The sequence below is a fragment of the Gopherus flavomarginatus genome, chromosome 6 (genome assembly GCF_025201925.1).
Source record: "Gopherus flavomarginatus isolate rGopFla2 chromosome 6, rGopFla2.mat.asm, whole genome shotgun sequence".
Lineage (NCBI taxonomy): Eukaryota > Metazoa > Chordata > Testudines > Testudinidae > Gopherus > Gopherus flavomarginatus.
The window spans coordinates 130,764,337-130,789,444 of NC_066622.1; the positions used below are offsets into that span (position 1 = coordinate 130,764,337).

The 25,108-nt window shown below is 39.6% G+C and overlaps 1 protein-coding gene across 3 annotated transcripts in view; it reads right to left on the bottom strand.

Annotated features, from left to right (window-relative positions):
- Positions 1-1,176: 1,176 nt before the first annotated feature.
- Positions 1,177-25,108, bottom strand: part of SHOC2 (SHOC2 leucine rich repeat scaffold protein) — a 103,771-nt gene continuing 79,839 nt past the window's right edge. For all 3 annotated transcript variants that reach the window (XM_050958113.1, XM_050958114.1, XM_050958112.1), the window contains 6 exons: positions 24,805-24,935; positions 20,669-20,857; positions 18,411-18,533; positions 14,344-14,481; positions 8,234-8,351; positions 1,177-6,258 (listed from right to left, as the gene is read on the bottom strand). In XM_050958113.1, coding sequence (XP_050814070.1) covers positions 6,050-6,258; positions 8,234-8,351; positions 14,344-14,481; positions 18,411-18,533; positions 20,669-20,857; positions 24,805-24,935 — 908 coding nt within the window. In that variant the 3' untranslated portion in view covers positions 1,177-6,049. The remainder of the gene's footprint in view (positions 6,259-8,233; positions 8,352-14,343; positions 14,482-18,410; positions 18,534-20,668; positions 20,858-24,804; positions 24,936-25,108) is intronic.

The following is a 25,108-nucleotide window of genomic DNA, read 5'->3' on the forward strand; positions in this document are numbered from 1 at the left end:
AAGGCCAATTAAAATGTTAACAGCTCTCTTGTCAAGCAATGTTAAAGCCATATCTTCCAAGCACCATGGACTTCTCCAATCGCATGAAAAATTGTTTCTACTAGTAGTATAAATATTTCCTCTATGTTTTAATTTAATCAATGAACTATTTTAATACGTCAAATGTGTTTAAAATGAGGGCAATTTCTGTTTGTCTCAAAATTAATTGCAGGAGATAGTGTGATTCTTCCTATTATGGTTAATTCAATAAAGTATAGCAACTGCTGCAGTAGTTTCTATATAACAGATTTAACACCAAAATGATCATTTTGTAATGGGGCCATTTTCCATTAATATAATACTTCACATCTATCTTCAGAGCCCATTATGAGTTTTAATTAATTTTCACTAAATATCTGTATTATCCCTATTTTACAGATGGGGAAGTTGACACACTAAGAGGTAAAGTGACCTGCCAAAGGCCACCATGGATGGGAAAGAGGATCAGATTTGAGATTAGAACACAGGAGTCCCTGGCTCCTAGTCCTCAGCTCAGGTTGCTAGATCACTCATAGTATGCAGATTGACGTACAAGTCAAAGCTGTAATACTATAATTATCAGACACTTTGGCCAGGTCCTCAGCTGGTGTAAACTGGCATAGCTCCATTGACTTCAGTGCAGCAGGGCTCAAATACTACAGTGATGAGTGGTAGAGATACCTTTATGCTAGTTGAGAATCTGGCTCACTATTTTAAAGATACTCAACCATGATAAGCATTTTGATGAGGGGAGAGGGGCTGGAGGGATGTGGCAGAGGTTGCATCAAGGTTGAACCTTTAAGATGTTCTCATTTCAAAAAAAAAGTATTAAGCACTCTTTTTGGTTTGCAGAACATGATGTAAATATTTACTACTTGAAACACTGAATACGTATCATATGAGCTATACATACTTGCAAGATAACTTTCAAAGCTACATAATATCACTTTGAAAATGTTTTCTTTTATTAACCAAATATTAAATCCAGGTGATTTCTTGTCTCTTAAGAGCTGTAGTTCCACATCTATTTTCATGTATGTGGTTATTTGGAACTCATTTTGCACTAAAATCCACAGTCACTGTTTCTTTTTCCTCCTAAAGAAAATGATCCTATACTGTCTTCTTTGCGCCTTACTATACAATAATATAACATGAAAGTAAAAGGTTTTACCAACATTTGCTTTATAAAGGTGTGCAATTTACATTTTTATGTTTAGAGCAGTTACTGTCATGCAATTTTTGAAGTATAAGTTTCCTGAAATCAGTATACATTAAACTTCATATTTTACTTGGAAAAACATCTTCAAAAGAGTGAAGAGGTATATAATGAAAATGCAGTTCTCAATCATTTTTGTGACATTGCGAAAGTATGATTTACATCCAGGTTAAGTTAGATTTTAACACTAGAAAACTTTCAAAAGACTCAGTGGCAGCTCATTTACAAATATACTATTTATAATGAATGCATTGATAAAGAATGACATTTATAAAAAAGCAAGGCAATCTTTTATATTATAGACATAACAATCAACATTACAATAATTCAGATTAAAAGTACATTTTTTGTAGACTGTTTACACTTTTGTTTAGCTTTTGACCACAAATTAATGTGGTCAGGTGTTTTTCCACAGCAAAAATCCTGTGCGGACCTGTTTAAGACCTAAACATCAGAATAATAAACATAGTCTTCGGATTGCTAGAATAAAAACAAAAACTGTTAGATACTGTTTGTAGATACTATCATTTGTTTGTAATCGTCCTAACTGTGCCTTTTAAGTTTGTGTGTTGTGCAAATTACTGCCAACTGTACGTCTAATTAAAAGCAAGTTCTGGCATGCCGATTAAAGATACAATTGAGGTGCAATATTGACTATATAAAAATACTCTGCTGCATTCAGATTCCTTAATAATACAAAAGACATGTCCTCTCTTGATATGTTATGATTTTGTATTGATCCTTAAGAGAGAAACAAGGAAAGGAAGAAACACCTGATAGAAGGTTTTCCATTAAAAAAGGTATTCTGCACACTTCCAGGATTAAAGATGGTACTTGAAGTTTTTGCTTTTTAGGTGCTGCAATGGGTTCAAGTACTAACCAGCTGGACAATGTTTCTAAGTCCTGGTTTTTAAAACCATTTAAGTGAACAAACTTTATTGGTTCTTTCAAGAAGCTTGAGCACATGATTTCTTACACAACGTTAAAGAACAAAACTGCACAAAAAACCTAAAACCAAAAGAGGCACTGAAGCATCAAATATTCTACAATACTAAGTTGTTTTAAAATAAAGTAACATGGATTTAAGAGTTTCCAATAGCATCGCGCAAGTTAAAAAAGGCCAGGTGTGCAACCATATGACCAAACTGCACAGGGTGTGTTCAGCTCGATGTTTTTGTTTAGGAAATTAAATGTGAGGTGGCCAGAGAGGGAACTTTATTATTTTTATAGTGTCTATGAAAACCAAGCATTTTCAAAGCCAAGAGTTAGCAGCCAAATTTCTATTTAGTCAATTTAAACACAATATAACTTGTTTCAAAACTAAAAGTCATATTGCAAGTTATTCTTCCTTTACATTTAATCAATGTTTTAAAAAAGACAACCCTTATAATCAGTTTTATACTTATCAGAGTACCATAATACTATACTCTGCAGCATAGTATTTTACTTGTGTTAATCCAGGCATAGTTCATGATAGTGTCCTATAAATACAAGTGCTGATACTTCCACAGGCAGGCAATGGAGGTCATAATTTGATTTGCACTCAGATTTCTAAAGATTGTCAGACTTTTTATAATCTCTTCTTATTTATTTCAGAGATAGCACTGCCCACAACAGTATCGCAAGGGACCAAAGTTTTAACAAATCTGGCTCACCCCTTTGACCATCCTAGTCTTAAAAAGTACCGACAGAACCTTATTACTCCATCTTGCTCATGCCTCAATACCATATATTTGTCAGAACTGAGTTCTTTCTTCTCATTTTTAATTTAATCAGAATGATCCAAAATTCTTAAACATATATACAAATGAACACAAATCCCACTGACTGGCATTTGGCATTAAAGACAACCTAAAAACTGTACTTAGTTAACAGATGCACAATGCAACATCCTAGAAAATTTAAAGAAGTTGTCAGGTTATAGAATTGTTTTAAGTGATCAAGGTGTCAGATAAATAGCTGAGGGACTAATAACATTTATACATTAAAGCTTATTCCAAGCAAAATGATACTCATCCATTTAACACCAAAATTAAATAACTCATTTCATAAGGAAACTTCTTGAATTTTTTGAGTTAATTCTTTGCACCAGAACTGAGTCTCTCACGCTGTTTGACTCACACTCTCTCTAGACATTGCAAGAATTATTCACTTCAAAAAGTACAAAATTCAATTCCCAAACAGGACTCAGGAGTATTTGGCATTGAAGTTACTATTTTAGCACAAGGATACGTTGAAAAATATCCTGTTTTTAACATAGCTATGTTTTAATTCATTATTTTATTCCTACAAGTGTAATGGAGACTTCTTTTTAAGAGTTTAAAAAGTATTTTTGGTAAGCCAACTTCTCATCCAACCAAGTTTTTGGAAGAGAGGGTCAGCTCCAATTGTACAGTCATTAACCATGTACCTTAACAAGATGAATAAATCAGATCAAAATATTTACATACGGAACTATCTTAATTCCGTAAATGCAGCCCAACAGCACCTATACCTGTCTAGCAGTGGCCATGGAAATGCTTCAGGAGGAGGCAGCCTGCTATTAGATGCCCTATCACTTGAAATTTTTAAGAAGCATCTAAAATGACTCCTCTTGGGCAAGTTTCCTACTGTATTACACACCTAAAATCTTGCTCTATTGTAACAGATTGAGACACGAGATGTCTTATAAATTAAAGGGCAAATTCTCATCAAAAATGGGATTAGATATGCAAACGGGGAACACAACTGATATGCTTTAAGATACAGTGGCAGCCACCTTTGTTTTAAGGAATCGTATGAATCAAAAACTGTTTTCCCAAGTGAACTGAGGGAGCAAGAAGTAGGTTTCAGCAGTAAAATTCAGAAGTTAGATCACAGTCTTCAAAGCTACACATTTCAGCATTCATATTTTAACACCTTACTGCTGAGAAAGATTATCTCCAGGCAGAGCTGTAATAACTAGTTTCTTTTATAAACTAAAATCTAAACTGAAAAGCTACAGTAGATGTAAAAAATAAGAGAGGGGAAACGGACATTACTTGGTAAAATCCAGTGACATCTACAATAGTTTTACAGCACATTTGAGCCCTCTACGGTTTTATATCTCCACCTGCCTTCCATTTAAAAGTTGCTCCTTGTTAATGAAAAAACATCAGACAAAACAGAATGCAAGTTACTGTTAATGCTGGAAAAAACTAGACCAAAGGCAGTACATAAAATTAAGCACGTCTAAAAGTCAAAAATTATACTCCTCCAAACTTCTGCATGTGAAATAGATTTTTTCTGACAAACTGATTTAATTTTGTTCAAAAGATACAGTCATCTCTAAATCACAACAATCCAGCAGCAGTTCCATTATGAGTATAAACTGGACAGTTTAGTCAAAATATGAAATGTAACTGCCTTTAGAGTTTCCATCTTAAAGAAAAGGTCATCTTAAACTGGCAATCCAAGTGGAGTAACAGTATCTATTTCACTACAGCATCTTTAGCTTTCTAAGCAGGCAAGCAAATTCAAATAAAATGGCATGTGAACCACTTACAGTATTTCTACTGAGCTATCAACATCTGTGCACAAATGAAAAGGTGCCTCTTTTTAACAGAACGTTCTTTAATACTGAAATTGACAGGATGAGATTAAAAAAAATAGATGTGGTACTGAACCGGATATTTTGAAGCAAGTGCCCCAGCTGTGGGGAAAAGTGCATTTAGTTCAGCAGCAAAACAGCACAGTGTGAAGCTATTGTGCTTGGACACAGAAGTTCCATAATGGAAGGAGGTACAAGGCAAGTCAAGATATAAAACCATAGTACGTTGTTAACCAACCTTAAAACTTACATATATTGCAGTGTTTAAAAGTAAGACATTCATTTATTGTACAAGGACTATGAGGAACCCTTAAAATTGCCTGTTGTAGTTTATAACCCAACACTATAACAAAAAAAGATAATATATATTATTTCCTTGCCATTCAACTATACCGTTAGACCTTATGAATCTGTAACTTCACAAAACAAAAACTGCTCTTCACTGAGACTATTCAATATTTTTACCAATCTGAAAAGGTTACTTGTGCTAGAAAAGACCAACCACAAAAGGCTCAGTTCAGATATGTTATGCCCACAACTGATAACTCAGGGAAGCAAGGCTTACAAGAATTCAAGCTTTTTTGACTGCATCTTTTCCACCTACCAGTTGTTTTGATGAGTAAATATTTTTAGTATACAAACCAGCTGATAAAATTTTTTCAACAGAAGCATATAAATTCTAGATTGATTAAAACAGAGCAAATCAAAAAATGAAACAAAATCCAGTGATTTACTCTGACTGTAAACAATATAAAAAGACCGGTTGTTTCAAATCTCAAAATAAATTAAAGAAAATCCCATGAACTACAGGATGTGTGACCCTACCAGGTTTTGACACACAGGAGAGGAGGAAAACAGAAAAGAAAAGTTCACCATAAAACATTTCGCATTTTTTGCTAACTGAAAGTAGATCTAAGTAAAAACTACTCTTGTCCCTTAAATTTAACAACTTTTGAATTCGTTGGCAATTGCTTTAAGTGAACTGGCATTTCCAGATTACTCAGACAAACATCCACCAAATTCAGCAACGAAAACTTACACAAGCATTTTTACAGAATAAAAAAAAATCTAAATGGCTATGATTCCTCTATTAGCAGAAACACATAATGCAGTCTTAAATTTGCCTTGTTATATTATTTATATATTTTATATATAATATAATATTATATGTATATATTATATTATATATAAAGACAACATTAATGCAGTTTGTAATTTGTACAGTGTATGGGACAATCCAATTTACATCAGACCATAGCACGATATGGTCCCTGCATTTTTAGGAACTGAATGATGAAGGAGGGTCCCCCAGCAACGATCTGAGGTGGAAGGTGGCTGAGTGGGCAGTTCTCAATACTCATTATTGACAGTTTGCTGCAGAGTGCCAGCTCAAAGGGAAGGCCGTGCAGATTGGGGTTGTCATTCAAATACAGTTCTTCCAGATTCTCCAGTGTACCTGGTTAAAATAAAACATTCATAAATATAAATGTAAATATCCCTTTTGTTTCAAATGGCTTATCGCATGTGAGTAGAAGCTTTCAAACTCACAAGGGAAATTCAATTGGTAATTCTCTACCAGGGAAACAACCCATGTCCACTTCTATTTTTAAGCATAACAACCTCCTTGCCCACAGGTGCCTAAGAGTCACATTCAGCTCAATTCTCTGTAGTGATGGTCACTGCAAGGTTTCCACTCACAGTGTGATTGCTACATAAATCAACCAATATGATGTTGAGCAGAATAGCATTCTCTTCCTTGCCAATGCTTACCTATCTTGGACGCCAAACAGCCAAACTAGATAACTGTATATCCCTATTTATAGATTGAATTCCCTACAGATCACATACACCATAAGCACTGCTCCTGTTCTGAGGGCCGGCTCCACTTTAGATTAATAAAAATGGTTAAAAAAAAGTTTATGATGGCAGGATAGTATTGCACCACTGGTTTGTCAAAGCCTCCCAGTGATGTTGCATTGGGGACACTGGCAGGAGCATTAACTGAGCAAAGACAAGTTTACATAGAGTAATTCTTTGAGGATGGCATGTGGAAAATGATGTACTTGGACATATACTGCAAAATACCGATAAGAGTTTCAATGCTAATTGGAAGTAGGTATTGTTAGAATTCTTTTATTATTATTTGTATTACTGTAGTTATGATTAGCAGAATTTTTTCTATCATGTAACAGTTCACAGTCGCAGAGTCAGTAATGAGAATATGTAAATCTCTACTGAATACTCCTGCTGCCTTACAACACTCACCTCTTGGTGAAACATCAAAGACCTAGAGGAGAAGCAGAGAGGGTGACAGGAGTATTAGAGGGTTAAAGAGCGTGTTGAGGAAGGAAAGGTGTCAGGACCACTGGTGGACTGGGAGAGCGTGCAAAATGTTCAGAGTACAAGCGGGGAGCCACATGTAGAATCTGAGGAAGATTGGGGAGCCAGGGGGAGAGAATGCAAAGCAGAAAGGACAGAGTTGAACAGAACTCTGAGCACTATCTGATCATTCTACATGAGGCAATCAAATCTGAAAACTTTAATAACCAGTCTCTACACCTCACTAGAGTGCTTTAAATATAGTAATTTATTTTAACTCTATAGATTAGAGTATAAGGCAACTGAGCTCAATTAATTTATGATCTAGAATGCATACAGCCAGGTTTAGCTGAGATTTGGCCCTTCTGACTCCAACACATGTGCAAGATTTGCGCTGGCTGTGATGGTGTTTCACTGGAGGTGCTGGGACAGCTGAAGTATCTCTGTTTCCCTCTTCTCTAGCTGTGTGGCACTGTATTTCTCACTTGTTTCATGGTGTTTAGGTCTCTTTTTTTTAATCTCTTTCCTCTCCTTTCCCTGTATTTCCTTCTCCCCTTCTCTTCTCTCAGCAAGGCAAGCAGCAGTGTGATGATATGCAAACAGAAAGATTTGTAGAAGGTAAGTGCCTCTCCTAGATTCCCTCTGCAGCCCCTTCCCTCACACAAAATTTTACTTCTGCAGCATGGCCAGAAAGAAAAGTCATAGGATTAGTCTGATTCCTTTCCTACCGAGTTTTTACAAGGAAATGGTTGGAAAGGAAAGTTAACTAACCTATATGCACAATCCTATAAATTTCTCTTTAGCAGAGTGAGAGAAGAAAACTACTTAATCCAAGTCAGTTTCCCTCTACAAGTTCTTCACACACAAGGTAATTAATCAGAAAAAGCTAAGTCATTTCTCTCACGAAAATAGAGAAAGCATATAATATTGTAGTGCTGGCAGAAGTTTCAAGCAGAGGTGCATACCTCCTCACAATAGAAGTTTCGCCTTGAATTTTGTGGCCTCTGTTTCTGAATACAATAAATTCCTATCATTTTGTGTCTCCCAGAGGTATTTGGAGGTTATTGCTTAACTGTACTGTATACTTATATTTAACAGAAATAGCACCTTACCAATTTCTTCAGGAAGGTGTGTGAGAAGATTTTCTCCTAGCCCAAGATGTGTCAGATTGATGAGGTGACCAATTCCTCTTGGAAGGGTGGTCAATTGATTATTAGTCAAGACCAATTTCTGGTAGAGAAAGAAGTTCTTAAAATTACTAACAGTGCCTTCAAACAGCTGAGTAACATCAGAAAATGTAACTATTGAATCGACAGATTGTATTTCTAGCATAAGGAGGAAAATCTCTAGTTCTTTGAGATGTATGGTCCCTATCTGTATTCCACACATAGGCACACACGTACCTGAGTTTTTTCAAGCAGTGTCTGTTGATCTGAACACGCATAATATCTCCCCTTGTGCTACTGAGCCAGGATAAAAAGGGCAGTGTGGGTCAATGCCACTCTATTTCCTCTTGTTACTGCAATGTAATCAAGTCCAAAGCAGAGGGGAAGGAGGGCGGGTAGTAGAATACAGATAGGGACCACACATCTTGAAGAACCTCCAGTTACAGTAAGTAACCTGATCTTTTTCTTGTGCAGCTCCCTATATGTATTCCACATGTGGGCGACTTGCAAGCAGAGATCAGTGTGGAGGTATGTGCAAGGAGGCTGGCAGCAAGGCTGTTTGTAAGATGGTCCTTCCTACTACCACATCCATGGCTGTCTCAAGTCAGGGAACAGTGTGCTGTAAATGTGTGGACAGATTGCCAAGTCGCAGCTTTGTAAATGTCCCACAATGAGATGCCAGATAAGAATGCCATGGAGGCTACTTGTGGTCATCTGGAGCGAGCTGTAACACTCCCGAGAGGGGGAAGTTTTGCTATCTTATTGCATTTTAGCATGCATCTCCACTTAGTAAATTCTCTGAGGATATGGCCTGCCCCTTAATCTTTCTACTATGGTGACAAAGAGTCAACTTTCTAGTTGGATTGGTTCTTTTCAGGTAGAATGCCAGGGCACATCTGACATCAAGGGAGTATAGTTTCTTGTCCTCCGGAGAGGCATGAGGTTTTGGAAAAATATAGGTAAGTGAATTTATTGGCTCATATGGAATTCGGACACAATTTTAGGGAGGAATTTGAGGTGTAGCCAAAGGGAGACCTTCTTGTGGAATACTATGTAGAGAGGGTCTGCCATCATGGCCACTAGCTCACTGACCCTTCTGGCCAAAGTGATGGCTACCAAGAATGCCACTTCAATGGAGAGGTGGATCATGGCACAGGATGCCATAGGTTCGAAGGGCAGCCCTGTGAGAGCTGACAGGACGAGGTTAAGGTCCCACTGGGGTGTGTGTTTGATGACCAGTGAGGAGGTTCTTATCAAGCCTTTCATAAACCACACTGTTGTCAGGTGCGTGAAGATACAGCATCCCTCTACTGGGGGAAGGAAAGCGCTTATCGCTGCTAAGTCTGCATGCAGCGAGCTAAGGGCTAAACCTGATGTTTTCAGGGCGAGGAGATAGTTGAGGATAACCTAAATGTCCAAGCAGAGAAATGGCACCATTTAGCCCAGTAGCACATTCTGGTTGATTCTTTCCTGCTTTGGTTAAGGACCTCCTGGACCGAGGCAGAACATGAGCATTCCATGTCTGATGCTCATTGAAACAATGGGCCGTGAGGTGGAGTGAGCTTGGGTTGGGGTGCCTGAGCCTGTTCCACAAATGAGCGGATCCTGATGGGTGGGGGTATGGACAGCCTAAGGAGATGCATGAACAAGAACTGCCTGGGCCAATAGGGTGCTAGAAGGATGATGGTGGCTGCGTCTCAGTGAATCTTCTGAAGAACTTGTGGTATGAGGGGAATGGGGGGAGGGGGAATTTATTGGACGTCACCCAGGGGAGCAGTAGAATGGCACTCAGTCACTGCTGATGGGCGCCTCTGGAGCATTACATGAGATGCTTTCTGTTAATCTGGGATGTAAAGAGGTCCCACAGGGGATTACCCAACTGTGAAAAATCGTTGGTCAAAACTGTGTTGTGTATTTCCCATTCATGGTCTACATGGTCACTTCTGTTTAGTCTGTCCGCTACAGAGTTCTGAGCACCTGGGAGATATACAGCCTGTAAGGAAACCTGATTTCTGACATACCAGATCCACAGTCTGACTGCCTCCAGGCAGAGGAGACAAGATCTCACTCCTCCTTGTTTGTTAATTAGATTGATAGATTAGATACTGTCCAACAGGATTTGCACGTGAAGGGAGCCTATGAGGGGAAAGAAGGCCTTGCAGGCTATGAGGACTGCTCTCAGTTCCAGCAAGTTTCTAGGGAGCCTGGCTTCCCATGGTGTCCATGTACCCTGGGCTGCATGGTAGGCCAGGTGAGCACCCCATCCTGTAAGGGAGACATCCATCACAATGGTGGCCCTCAGTACGGGAGGACTGCAAGAGAGGTGAGAACTCCTGAGGGAACAATAGCTCTGGAGTTGATGTGGTCCTTGGTCAGCTGGTAGGTTGAGTGGAGCTGGGCAAAAGGTGTCACATAGTTGCATGCAGCCATGTGGCCCACGAAGTAGAGGCACCAACGCAGTATAGTGCGGGGATTGCGGGTGACATGCGTGATCAGGCTGCTCATCGTGTAAAATCTGTCCACTGGAAGGAAAGCTCTTGCCAAGACAGAGTCTAGCCTTGTTCCTATTAAATTTATTGTCTGTGTAGGTAACAAAAGGGACCTGTCTTCATTTATGCAGACACCTAAGGAGGCAAGGAGACATTGAAGGGAGTCGATCGTGAAGACAATTTCTTGTCAGGAATGTCCCACCAGAAGCTAACTGTGCAGGTATGGGAACACTGTATTTCCCTGGCGTTGCATCTAGGCTGTTACTACTGTGAATGCTTTCACAAAGATCCCTGATGCTATCGCAAGACCAAAGGGAGGAGGCAAAACTGGTTTTGTTGCTGTGTAATCTTGAATTGTAAGAATTTCCTATGTGATGGGTGAATGTCCACATGGAAATATGCATCCTTCATGTCAAGAGGTGTGAACTGCACCCCCTCCTGGAGGAAGGTGATCATTGATGCCAGTGTAATCACTGTGCATTTCAGCTTCCTGATGAAAATATTGAGCTGTCAAAGATTCAGGATGGATCTCCACTCTCCACCTTTCTTGGGGATGAGAAAATATGGGGAGCAGAACCCTCTTCCTCGCTACTGAGGTGGGAAGATCGATATCACTTGCCGATAGAGTAGGAAGTCTGCCTCTTGTTGATGAATCAATTGGTGGCAGGGGTCCCCCAGGGATGGTCAGGTAGGAGGTTTGTGAGGAGTAAAGGAAAGGAAATCTATGGAGTATCCATGATGGATAATTTCCAGAACTCAACTGTCCATGGTGACCTTGCTCCAAATGCAGATGAAGGTGAGGCAGCCTCCAAAGATGACGGGTGGTGAAGTAGGCATCATCAGTGGTGGTGTGCGAGTTTTGACCTGGATATCAAAAGTAGCCTTTGGCATGCAGTTGGGAGTACATGGACGACGTGGTAGTGGTTGGAGCCAGGAAACAGCCTCTCTGGGATCTCAGTCATTTGCAAGGGGGTTTAGGTGGATGATGGTAGTGAGAGAGAGAGGAAGAAGGTGGTCATGGTCTGAAGGGCTGTTTCTGATGTATTCTCGTGGGGGCTGGAGCACCGATCCCAGAGACCTCAGGATGGATCTCGAGTCATTGAGGGAATGTAAAGACTCATCTGCCTTTACACTGAATAGTATTTTGGACAGCCCCTGGGAAGCCCGATGATTGGAGCCCAGAGTTTCTATGCATGACCAGCCCTGAAGCACCCACTGGGACCTGGAAAGCCATCTTTGCCACCAGCCTCCTCACATCCATCAAGAAATGCAACTAGTGCTGATCTTCCCCAGGGGGGTTGTCTTTGAACTCTGCCAGCGTGGTATAGGTATTAAAGTTGTATTTAGCCAACAATGCCTGGTAATTGGCTATATGAAACTGAAGGTCTGCAGAGGAGAAGACCTTGTTGCCCAGGAGATCCAGCCTCTTTGACCCTTTCTATAGCAGGACAGATTTCTGAGGGTACTCCAGAGCCCCTTACACAGCCACTTGCACAACTGGTGAATCAGGGGAAGGGTGTGTTAAAAAGGAAATCAGCCCCTCTGGCAAGCACAAAATAGCATCTCTTTGCTTGCTTCCGGGTGGGGGCACACTATGCAAGTATGTGCCAAACCATTCAGGCCAGTTGTAGTATGGCCTCGTTCATGAAAAGGGCCACCTTGGATGGACCCTAGGGCTGTAAGAAGTCCAGGAGATGGTGCTGGGGGTCCTGAACCTCCTCCAATGGGATTTACAAGTCAGTAGGCACCCTTTGGAGAAGATCTTCATATTGTCAATGGTCATCTGGCAGAGAGGGTGGCAAAAGGGATGAACATGTCATCCAGTGATGAGGCAGCTCGTTGGAACCCGTGGTACCGGCTCAGTGTCTTCCTCCTCGTACACTGACTGAACCAGCTGATGAGAGGATGATGAGTAGCAGGACTCCTGCAACAGTGGCAGTGTCTGCTATAAGGGTGCCCAGTATGCCCAGAAGGAGGGATCTATTAGTCATCGTGGGCCCACAGGAAATGATATCAGACATCCATGGGAGAGGGGGGTCATATCCAGGAAGATAAGGCTGCTGCAGCTGTCTGGGCTGCTGTGCTGTGTTGGAGATATCAGCGGGAATATCTCTTTTGGCTCCTCTGAGTCTGAGCACAGTGCTGTTGGAAACAGTGGTATTGCTGGTACTGGGAGGCCCCAGTATGATGGATAGGGAAGGGGTCTCTCCTGTGGCAGTAGCAGAGGTTCATGCTCCAGGGTAGGAAGATCCTTGAGAACCGTTAGACCCGACAGAAGTAGAGACTGCAGGTAGTGGAGGAAGATCTCATCCAGTGTCAGAAAAGCGTCCATGTGGCCTGGGGTCCACAGGGTTCCCATCAAGACACCGGAGGGACCTGGTTTCACTGCCGGAGCTCGCCAGTCTCCATATTGCCGAGGCAGAACCAATGGCACATCCGGACTGGTGCTCATGGATGCGATTGGCCTATCCTTGACACTGTAGTCACCACTGGATGATTCTTCTTTGCCTTACCCTCCAGCCGCGGGGCCCTCAGTGATAGTTCTGTGGGATTTGTACATGACATCTCACCCGACCTGGGATGGCTTGGGGAGAAAATATGCTTCTTGTAGGGAGTCCACTGTGTGGGTCTGCCATTATGCCCATGAGAGTGTTTCTTACTGTCACAGGCAGCCCTGCGTCGTTGGGCTTCAGTGCCAGTGGCTCCGCTCCATTGTTCGTGCTCAGAGGTGTACTGCTGGCCAGCTGAGGCTGATGTACAGTGGGGTCTCCCAGGCCAACCTCAGGTCAGGGCCTCATAGCCTCTTCCATCAGAAGCTTCCGCAGCCTGAGTTCTTGGGCCTCTCTGGTTCTGGGGCAGAAAGCACCAAAATGCTGTACTTCACCGAGATAAGCGCCTCACCCAGACAATAGAGACACCACTGATCCTTGCTGATGATGGAAACGAGGCAAAGGCAGGAAACTTGAAGTCCAGGACCCTGGGCACAGTACCTGGGATAAAGAGAATTTCCCCCCGACCGGGGGGAGGGCAGGAGGGGGGGCAGGAGAAGATAGGGTAATTATCTTATGCTATCCTGGTATATACAACTAAGATTTCTAAACTATAGGATAACTATTTATAATAAACATACACACGCTCTTTTAGAGACGAAGAAGAGTGAAGCAGGACAGGATTTTAACTCAGGCCATGTGGCATCAACCCAGACCACCCCTTAAACCGTCAGTCAGGAGCACGAGGGGAGCTACCAAGCACATGTGGGTCAATGGACGCTGCTTGGAAAAACTGCTGGACGCAGGGGCATGGCACATATGTATACCCACAAGTGGAATACATATAATGATCAGCACTTGAAGAATTAAATGTTTTCCCAAGGTCAATCAGGGAATCAATGGCAGAACCAGGAGTAAAACTCAAGAGTCCTGATTCTTTATACTCTTCGCTAACAGTAAACTCCTTCCGTTAACTTTCCTAAAGAGCTAGATACCATTAAGTTGAGTGGGAAAGGTACAAATTAGCCTGTTGAAAGTAAAAGCTTGGTATGTTTATCTCCTCTCATGATTGTTTCACCTGCAGATCCTTAAGGTAAGCGATTTCATTTGGCAAGGATTCCAGTTTGTTCTCCTCTAAATCTAACTCTCTTATTTTCCGTAGGTTTCCAATGCCATGGGGAAGTTTCTTCAGAAGATTATTTGACAAGATAAGAACCTGAAGGAAAAAAAAACAGAGAAAATTTAAAGTAATGCAGCAAGCAAGTGCCAACTAAAATAGAATCCCTTTAGACTTCAGAATTAAGTAGCATTTCATACAATGCAAAATTAACATACTATTTAACAAGTTTTGTAAAACTCCTCTGAAACTGAACTACAGGATAAAGTTAAACTTAAATCAGTAATCAAAACTAACAACACATTACAAAATGGAGCTTAACAGAAGTGAAGTTTAAATTCAGAACAATAGATTTCAGATTAACAGGACTATTTAAAATGTATATATTTTTAAAATAAACAGTGGCGAAACAAAGAGCTAAGAGCCCATTTTAACCAAATGACTCAAGAAAAACAGACAGACTACTTCCTACTACATAACTTCCCTATCATTTGTATTCTTTCACATGCCCGCCTCAGTGCCATCTGCCCTGCTATCCCTTATGCTTGACAGTCCATCCTTGACCCAATCTGCCAACCCCCGCAACCTCCTCTTACTTTTTATACCACCTTCAAGAAGTTGGTTTTGGGAAGGGACTAACAACAACATACTTGGCTACTCTACACACATGCACTGGTCTCCTATAATGATCAACCTCATCAGTCCTCTTCTTTAATTCTTCTCGTGCTCTCAGTTACTGTTTGCTCTCATTTTCAATTAGGGTCTGCTTACATGGGGACATGCAGAGAAATTAATCCAAATTAACTGAAGGTGTGAATTTAAAGAGGATTCATTAAACTGCATCAAATCCCTCTGTGGGCATTCTTATTGAGAATTCAAGTGTCATTAAATCAATTGAGATTAATGCACTTCCAAAGTACATCAAATTAAGCCCATTTTAATTCTGAATAAGAGAGTGTCCACACAGGCATTTTCTCAACTTTAACTAAACCATTTGAAAAATTAATTTGGATTAACTTTGAGTGTCTCCATGTAGACAAGACGTCAGATTGTAAATCCATCCAAGCAGAAAATCTGTCTTTTCTATGCTGTAAAGTACCATACTTGGGGGGGAGGGATAGCTCAGTGATTTGAGCATTGGCCTGCTAAACCCAGGGTTGTGAGTTCAATCCTTGAGGAGGCCATTTAGGGAACTGGGGTAAAAATCTGTCTGGGGACTGGTCCTGCTCTGAGCAGGGGGTTGGACTAGATGACCTCCTGAGGTCCCTTCCAACCCTGATATTCTATGATCTATGAAGCCCAGTCAATAATTCATTCAAACAATAGTTTGCAGTAATATAGCACCTTTATCCAGAGCTGCTCAAAGTTGCTTACAAGCAACTCATAACATCTCAGTGAGGTAGATAATGAGCAAGATAAGGCACAAATGTGAAGGGCTGCATTTTAGTGGTGCTGAGCACTCACAAATCCCTGTTAAATCAGTAGAGCTGCAGGTGCTTAGATCCTGATAATCCATGCTCTAAAGCAGGGGTGGGCAAACTGCAGGCCACATCTGGCCCACCAGCCATTTTAATCCTACCCTTGAGCTCCCGCTGGGGAGCGGAGTCTGGGACTTGCCCCGTTCTGGCGCTCCAGCCGGAGAGCAGGGTCGGGGGCCACTCCGTGCGGCTCCCTGAAGCAGCAACATGTGCCCCCTCCAGCTCCTACGCATAGGGGCAGCCAAAGGATCTGCTCCACACACTGATACCTTAAGACCTGCTAGCATGAGTCTGCCCGACTAGACTGGGAGGCTCGCTCCCTGCTGCAGTGTAGACATACCCTTAGTGACATCACCAAGGCCAGACAGCTCTGGACGGGTGTCCAGCTGGCTTTGGATAGTTAAGTTCTTCCAGCTAAACCGAACAGCGTCTGGGAATTAATCCTAGCACTGTCCTATAATTGCTAGATATTTCTCCTTTCCAATCCTACCATGTTATTGTTATGCGGTATTAAAACACACACACACACGCACAAAAGTGAGTAGTTCAACAGTTAATGCAAAATTCTACAACAACGCATCGTTAGGGTTGTATGCAATATTGTCGGAGCTGTGTCGGTCCTGGAGATTAGAGAGAAGGTGAGGGAGGTAATGTCTTTTATTGGACCAAATTCTGTTGGTGAGAGAGAAAGCTTTCAAGCTTACACAGAACTCTTCTTCAGGTTTGACCAGATTAGGGTTGCACAGTTAAAGTCATGAAATGCCAAAGTTAAGGTTAGCATGTCAATAATAATGTGGTCTTGTTGCATATCCTGTGTATTTTAAGGCACATACTAAACAATACGAATAGTAACTTATTAAACTACATATCTAAAAGAAAAACAGAAAATATTCCTGACGCACAGGGCCAGAAAGGGTTACACAACTAGCAGGCTAATTGACCCAGATTCAACCTTGAGAGACATATTAAAGGATATGGTAAATGGTAATTACGGCCATTTCATGTTAGATAGACTAGAGTTTGAAATGCAAACCTGTATGGTTAGAGAATTAGAGGCAACACTAATTGTTAGTGTATGCTTACAACTTGTTAGGTGTTAACCATGTAACCAAATAGTTCCTGTGTATTGCTGGATTCTGTTAATTCAGAGATCAAAAGAAAACATTAACATTTAAATGAACTGTGAATATAGTGATATCACTGTCAATTTCTCTTTGAAGTATGAAGCAAATTATCTGTCAATAAAGGGAGATAGGCAATTGCCTTACATTAATCCAGGTAGCCAATTATCGTTGATGGTTAGGAAATAGGAGGATTACTTCAAAGCTTGGATAATTGCCTACTGTTCACCCAAGTACTGCATGCTGTCACGAGGCTGCCTGGGAACTGTTTAAAGGGCTTTTGGGACCTGATCCTTTCATCTCAGATGTGCTTAAGCTTCATCAGGGGGAAGTCTGAGTCGCAAAACTGAGGTCTTCAGTCCTATCTGGATCACCCTGATATTGGACATTGGACTAAAACTATGGACTAATTCTGGAAGAACTCTTTGCAACTGAAGTTCACCATATCTACTATGAAACTGATCTAAAAACTCTTAGTCTGTATGTATAATGATCTTTTAACCAATACTCTCTTCTTTTTACATGAATTTTACATTGGTTAATAAGAATTGGCTGTAAGCATGTATTTCGGTAAGATCTAAAATATTCAGTGACCTGGATGGTAATGTGTCTTATTCTTTGGGATTGGTAGAACTTTTTACATGATGAACAAAATTTTCAGTAATCCTCTTCATATTTGACTTGCCTGTCTGGGAAGAAGTCCAAGGCTGGGTTGTTTTATGAGATCTGTGTTTTTGGCTTTTGGATAACCAGTAAGTTTATTGTGGAAGCTGTTTTGTTGCTGGCTTGGTGAATCTAAGTATTAGACTAACCACCAGTTTTGGGGTTGTCTGCCCCATTCTTTGCAGGTTGCCCTAATTGAGCAATCTCAGTGTGGTACCCCTGCAACCACAGTCCACAACTACCTATGTACAATGTGGCTGAGTTAAAATTGCTGTAAGATCTTCCACTTTTGCATTAATATTGCATAAGCAGTTATTTCTGTTTAATTCCTTAGTGTTTCTACCCAGTTGTAAAAAACTACCTAATTTTACAACATAAATACGCCCCTTGCTATTGGCACTCCCTCTGGTTTCAAGGCCCAGTCCAATGCTTTCTAACTGAACTCAGTCCACTTTGTCATCCTTTTGCTGGAATATTTTGGCCCACTTTGTTTGTATGCTGGGTCCCTCTGGGTGTTCAGCTCAGCTTTAACTCATTTTATTTTCTGCCCTGTACATTTTGTGGTGTGGGGTTATCTATAGGTTAATAAATGAAATAGGCACACAGGTTTAGGGAACAAAACATTAAAAAAGCTATTAATGAAAGCCATAAACTTATGAAACACTCATATGTTTGGTTAGCACACTTATTATTGGCGCATATACTTTTTTTTTTAAGTTCATTTCTGAGGATTTGCTTAGTCAGATGTTCACTGTATTTCTCTCACCTCAAGGGAAACTAGCCCAGACACATCCTCAGGAATTTTTGTGAGCTGATTAGTGGCTAAATTCAGTTCCACCATGCTGGTCCAAGTCCCAAAGTCCAAGGGGAGCGAGGTTAGCTGATTGTCCTGCAATTTAACAAAGAAAATATGTAGGTTTTGGCATGAAAAAACAGGAAGGTAGCTTGGAGATTAAATAAGATGAAACATTTAGATAAATCAAAAATTTTATTGGTTCTTATATAAACCAATAGAAAAAACTCTGCTAAATGGCTGAATCTTTAAAATGCATTCCCAAAATGTAATGAACACTACCCAATCTAGACACATGGAGCTGTATTTGTATTACCAATGTGATGGACTGAAATGGAAACAACATATTACAAAGGCAATAACTCATGAAATTTCCAAGGCCTCCATAGTTAATTTTGACTTCTTACTCTTTTCAGCATTATGCATTGTTGGATAGGATGTGAACACTTAAGACATGAATAAAAAAACCACAACAAACACCACATCATGTAAAGAACCTAGCAACAATTCTGCAATCCTAAAAATATGAAGGGTGTAAGGTAAACAAAAAAACCCTAATCATAAAAGGTCAAGTACCATTACAAAACAACTTAAGTGTCAGACATTATTTCAGGATCTGGCCTATGACAGGCAGTTGGAACAGGTATCAGCCAGCAGGGCCCATAGGCTCTATGTCTGCTGACATCGGGATAGTTTTTAAAATAGCAAATACATCCAAATTGCTTATATAGTAGAAAGAAACTGGAATGAAGTCAGACACTCTCACTATTTAGAGTGCTAGTGATATAATTTGGTCTAGAGTGGACACAGTAAACTCTAAGAAATCAGGCTGTTCAAACTACTGGTACATGTGTGACATTAAAGAGTGATTGGTACTTTCAGAGAAATTTTTTTCTAACTTAAGGACCCATCTAGATTACAAAAAGGAAGATGCTGCCTCTTTTGTCTGACTTTTCCACATTACCCTTACACCTGAAAAACTCTTTCCAAATAATGTGCCAGACACTATCCTGTTACCATTCAAATCCTTCCCCGGACTAATTTCTGTTGTGAGGTCAACAAAAATTCAGTCATCTAGTAATAGATATACTGGAGGACAGTTAAACATAAGTTCTTACAATAAAATAAAAAAATTAACCCCCTTGAAATGACTAAAACATGCACCAGCCACTTTACGTTTATGTTGCGCCCTCTTCATCTGGTTCAGACTGGAAATAAAGCATAAATTTTTAACAGTGTAAGTAATTAACCATTAAAATAATTTACCAAGGGATTCTCCATCAGTGACAATTTTTAAAATAAGACTGGGTGTTTTTCTAAAAGATCTGCTCTATAAATTATTATGAGGAAATTCTATGACCTCTGTTAAACATGAGCTCAGACTAGATAATCACAATGGTCTCTTCTGGCCTCTGCATCTATGGATCTATTTTTGTATTTCAGAATGCAAGCTCTTCAGGGAAGAGACTATTTTACATAGCTTGAAATTGCCTTGTACATCGTAGGTGCTATCACAATTGCTATCATTTACTGATAAATACGTTTTCTATAAGGCAATTATATCAAGACATGGGAGGGGCTATGTGTCGAGTTTCAAGGGAGATTGAACATTTCTGAATGTGTATTCTGTTACATATTAAACTAAACCCACTGTTACACTATTATCCCTCATGGCTATTTTCTCCACCTGTAATCTGTCATCACATGCTTATATTGTGATCTTTAGGGGATGTAAACCATCTCTTTAAAAATATACAGTATCTAACACAATGGGACATGAGTTCGTGCTGTGGTCTCTGGGCTACCTCTTTGCAAAAATAATAGTAATAACAAGGTCTTAATTTTAGATTTTGTAAAAATAAGCTTAAAAAGGGCAATAGATATTTCTTTCAATGAGTCTGTTTTTAAATGAAATAAAATTGTTTTAAAACAAAATATTCCCCTGCAATGTTTGCAATTCACATTCAGATTCCTGAACATGCAAAGTACAAACAGCTTCACTGATTTTCATTGTCCAAATGTGAAGGCAATGTGAAAGAGCTAACAGAATAAATAGCGAAAAATGAAATGGATCAGTAACACAAGTAAAGGATGTGTGTCTGTGATATCTGAGGAAGTGACAAGGTATCCCTTTCATATGCTACACGTTTATTCTTTGTATTACTACATTTGTTACAGTTCACAGAATCTGCTATGGATGTTATAAACAGTGGAGCATTGCTGTGGCTCACCTTCATATTCAGCTTACTTAACACTTTAGCTCTAGAGAAAATTCCAAACGGTATTTTGCTGATGCGATTGTGTTCCATGTTAAGAGAGTAGATTGTGGAGAACTGTGATGGACCACCCACTGGATATGACTGGAAGCAGTTCCTGGCCAATGTTAAACTACTCAGGTTCACAAGACTCGATAAAAGACCCTGGATAGGGAGAGAGGGTGGGGGGCAAACCTTTCACTTGAGCTTTGCATTTAAATTTATTTGAACATATATTCTTTCACTGTATTGCTTCCCCCCAGTGCACACAACAAGATAAATAAGAGTTGCAATATATAAACGAGTCTTAACTTCAGAAAAAGCTCTCCCATCCATACATTCTTATCCACAATCACTAGGAGAGAACCGTATTCCTCTCCTCCCACACATACATGGCGCCAGTATATAAAAAGTACCAACATTTAAAATCATAGCTGGTGCTATTTTTTGTAATCTTTTTTTACTTGTAAAAAAAATAAAATAATGGTTTCAAGCAAAACTGATAGCATTGGCTAGAGTCATCCAGAGTGCAAAAAGTGGTTGTCTTGAAAGCTCAGTGGAAAAAAAAATTACATCAGTCCTGACCAGCATTTCCAGTACTGGAGGAAATGCAACCGGTGTAGAGGAGGAGATGCAGCCAATGCTGCTGAATTGTTGCAAGTCACACTCAAACTGGAAATCAGATGTAATTTTTTTTTTTTTTTTTTTTAAACAGTGAGCATAACCAACCATTGGAACAATTTAGCAAGTGTCGGGGTCGAGTTTCCATCACCGGCAATTTTAAAATCAAGACTGGGTTTTCTCTCATAGATATCCTCAAGGCATGATTTCGGAGAAGTTGTACGGCCGTGTTACACAGGCGGTCAGACTCGATGATTACAATGGTGCCTCTTGGCTGTGGAATCTCTGACTATAGCAAGTGTCCTTTGGAGAATCGGAGACCAAACTCATCCTCACTTTGATAACCACCCCAGTTGAAAATGGATGGAAATAGGTGTGAACCCAGTACACTGCTTTTCAATGAGGATTTAAAAAAAAAATTTAAAAAATACAAATCTGTACTAACTTAATAAAAGTCTATGCTATGAATTGACAACATCAAGAATGAATTCACTTTACAGGTTCCTACAAATATTACTAAAGCTTCAGCCACTGAAGTCTGGCAGGTCAGCACTTTAAAAGCATCTTGATATTCAGATAATATAATACTACCAGAAATGGACCAAAACATGCCCCCAATGTTTAGGCACACTTGAAAAAACATTTTTCACAAATCCTAAATTTTTTCTGATCTTAATCCTACCATAAAATAATCTAAAAGTTACTTGTTTGTGTCTTTTTGTGACAAACGAATAAGAAAAAAGAATCAAACAGACCCAAAACAAAACTATTAGAATTAACTAATTGGGTGCTAAGTTTTGTCATTTAAACCAACTGCTTTTAGTCTTGGTTCTTGAGAGTTTTGTCTCTCTCTCTACAGGGATTCTCAGACTTTTGTACTGGTGACCCCTTTCACACAGCAAGCCTCTGAGTGCAACCACAATAAATATATAAAAAAGTGTTTTTAATGTAACACCATTATAAATGCTGGAAACAAAGTGGGGTTTTGGGGTAGAGGCTGACAGCTCGTGACCCCCCTGTAATAACCTCACGACCCTCTGTGGGGTCCTGACCCCCAGTTTGAGGGGGTTTGAGAACCCCTGAATTATTGTAAGGTCCTTTAGGCAGGAATCTCAGGTTTGCACCTGTCAGTAAAGCACCCAGACACACTATTGGCACCACAGAAATAAATAATGAGTGCCAAATTAATGCTGAAATTTCATCTTTCACTCATTACAATGCCAACCTTAATTCAGTCTTATTTGTTTAGGTATTGCAGGGATTAAAGATTCATGCATGATGTTACATACCAGAAATATTACAATATCTACAATCACAGAGAGAATAGCAGCAAGCTCTCAAAAATTTCAAATATCTTTACTTTTCCTGATTTACAGTTTTAATATTACAATAAAAAATTTATAGTGTTGTTTCAGGATTGAAAGTGGGTTGTTTTTTTTAAATTAAGGGTCGCTTCACATTCATTACATAATAAACCATCAAACTGCAACTTGCTCTGCTTCATGTCATGACTCAACAAATTTGCGGATATTTAAACATATGAAAAAAAAGCTATCAGAAAAATCACTGCAGCAATTTTTTTCTTAACTGTAAACAAGAGAACTTTAAGTTGCAGAGATATTAGTCGTATTAAAATCTCATTGTTATTTAGCACAATCTTTTAAGAGGAAATCCTGCCTTTAGTGATTTTGTTATTTAGTTGGCATTTTTGGTTCTGTACTTTGCAATAGTACTTTGGGGTTGCCTAACACTTCACTGTTTCAAACTGACCTCGGAATTTGCAAAGGCTGTTTTTTAAGTCTGGGGCTATACATAAATGTTGACAATAATGTGTATATTAGCTGGCGCATATAATTTTTCTAACAGCTCACAAGTAACTAGCAATTAAAATGTCTTTGAGGAGAAGATGTAGAGTTTAGTTACACACAGTCTAAAGAAAAACAACGCACTCAATATTTATGAAAGCTGTGGAACTGCTGCCTTTCCCAACCTATCCTTTTAAGATACAATATTTATTAGGCATTGCATCATGAGCTCTGGCTCATTTTGGATTTCAGCAATTTCGTTGCAAATGAATTTTCTTTCTATTGCAGCCAAGAATGCTTAATTTTAAATGGATTACACTATTACATTAACATCTGAGCTGCTTCTTTGTCCCAACATATAACTTATTGTTAGACTAACACATTTAGGTAAGGTAGCACTATTTGTTAAGGGAGTTTTTGATTAGGAGTCAATTTATTTCAGGATAAGCAATCAGTTCTCCAGTCAATTGCTTTTCTGTGTGTAATCACATTGTAGTTACTTTCATTTCATGCCTGGGTGGGGTGGTTCAGCTTTGTTCTTAAAAGCAGCAAAGCAACTTTTTCTCAACAGCTTTTTTTTTAAAGCACAAGTCTATCTCAATATTTATTTATCTTTTGTTTCCAGTCAGTTATTGCTAAATTTAATAATTCATACAATTATTTATTATTTATACAATTATTGTACTTGGTACATTCAATGGTCCTTTAATTTATGTTCACATCTTTTTCCTTTTTTCTCTGTATACACATTTTCTCTTTTCTCATTAGGTAGATTTTAATAATATGAAATTTGCAGTATAATTTTAGATGTAGTTCTTCGTAGAACAGGTTAGGTAGAATGAACAAAACAGTAGTAATGTTTGGATCACTAACTGAAACAGAGCAGAACAAACTCTCTGTGCATTTTATCATGAAGCCTAAAACTCTCACAAGTTCCACAGGGTTGAGGAGGGTGGAATATCCTGTGATTTGGCTGAGGCAGGAGGGAACAGCACAGGACTAGCAAGTGCAATAGCAGTGGCAGGAAGCAAGACAGCTGGCCCCTGCACAGTCTTAACCACCACAGGATTCTGCAGATTTTTACCTTTTGTAGCTAGTGGGTGGTGTGCCACCCAACTGAGGGATGCACTGGTAGCAAAACATTGTTGTAATTGCAAACTCCTACATTACATTATTATGGAAATGTTAACATTAAGCAGCTATGACAAACATAGGGGCTTTTTGTTCACCAGTTTATCTGAAAAGAACAGTCCTGTTTCAGTTGGAAGTGGACAGAGAGATCCCTCTTAGTTTTCTGTCTTCTTTCCCCTTTAGCAACTGCAACAGGAACCTCACGTCCAACTAAAATGACAGGCCCCTGGCTTCACTGTTTAATTGTGTCATAAGAACATTTAGAAAATGGATAAAATGAGTTCATGTCTTGTTGCCTGATGAGTCGTCAATTGAATTACTGTCTAACTGGTTAGATATACATGTCAATGTTGCAACACTGGTGGATTTATAGATCTTCAATGTTTTATATACACATATACACACATACACACACACACACACACACACACAGGTTAAAGTGAGGCTCGTTCCTTAAAGCTTTTCATGTAAAAATCAATCTGCAATATTTTGATGTGCTCACCAAACTAAGAAATCTATTACATTTCCCCCAAGTGAACACTGTGTGCCTCTCACCTCTGGTAAAGTGGAAATGTTGTTGTTCTCCAAATTCAGTTCATCAAGTTCACTACATTTTGCTAAAGACTTGGGGATTGCTGACAGTCTATTGTACCTTAGGCCAAGACGACTTAGACTGGACAAATTTCCTACAAATGCAAAACAAAGCGTTATTAATATAGGTCATTTAGGGGTTAGGGCACAGGACAGAGTACGGAATCTTGTTCTATTTCCGATTCTACCACTGCGTACGCTTAGTGAAGAAACACTCTCTCTCAGGCTCAAGTTTCCCATCTGTAAAACGGAATTACCACACCCTTCA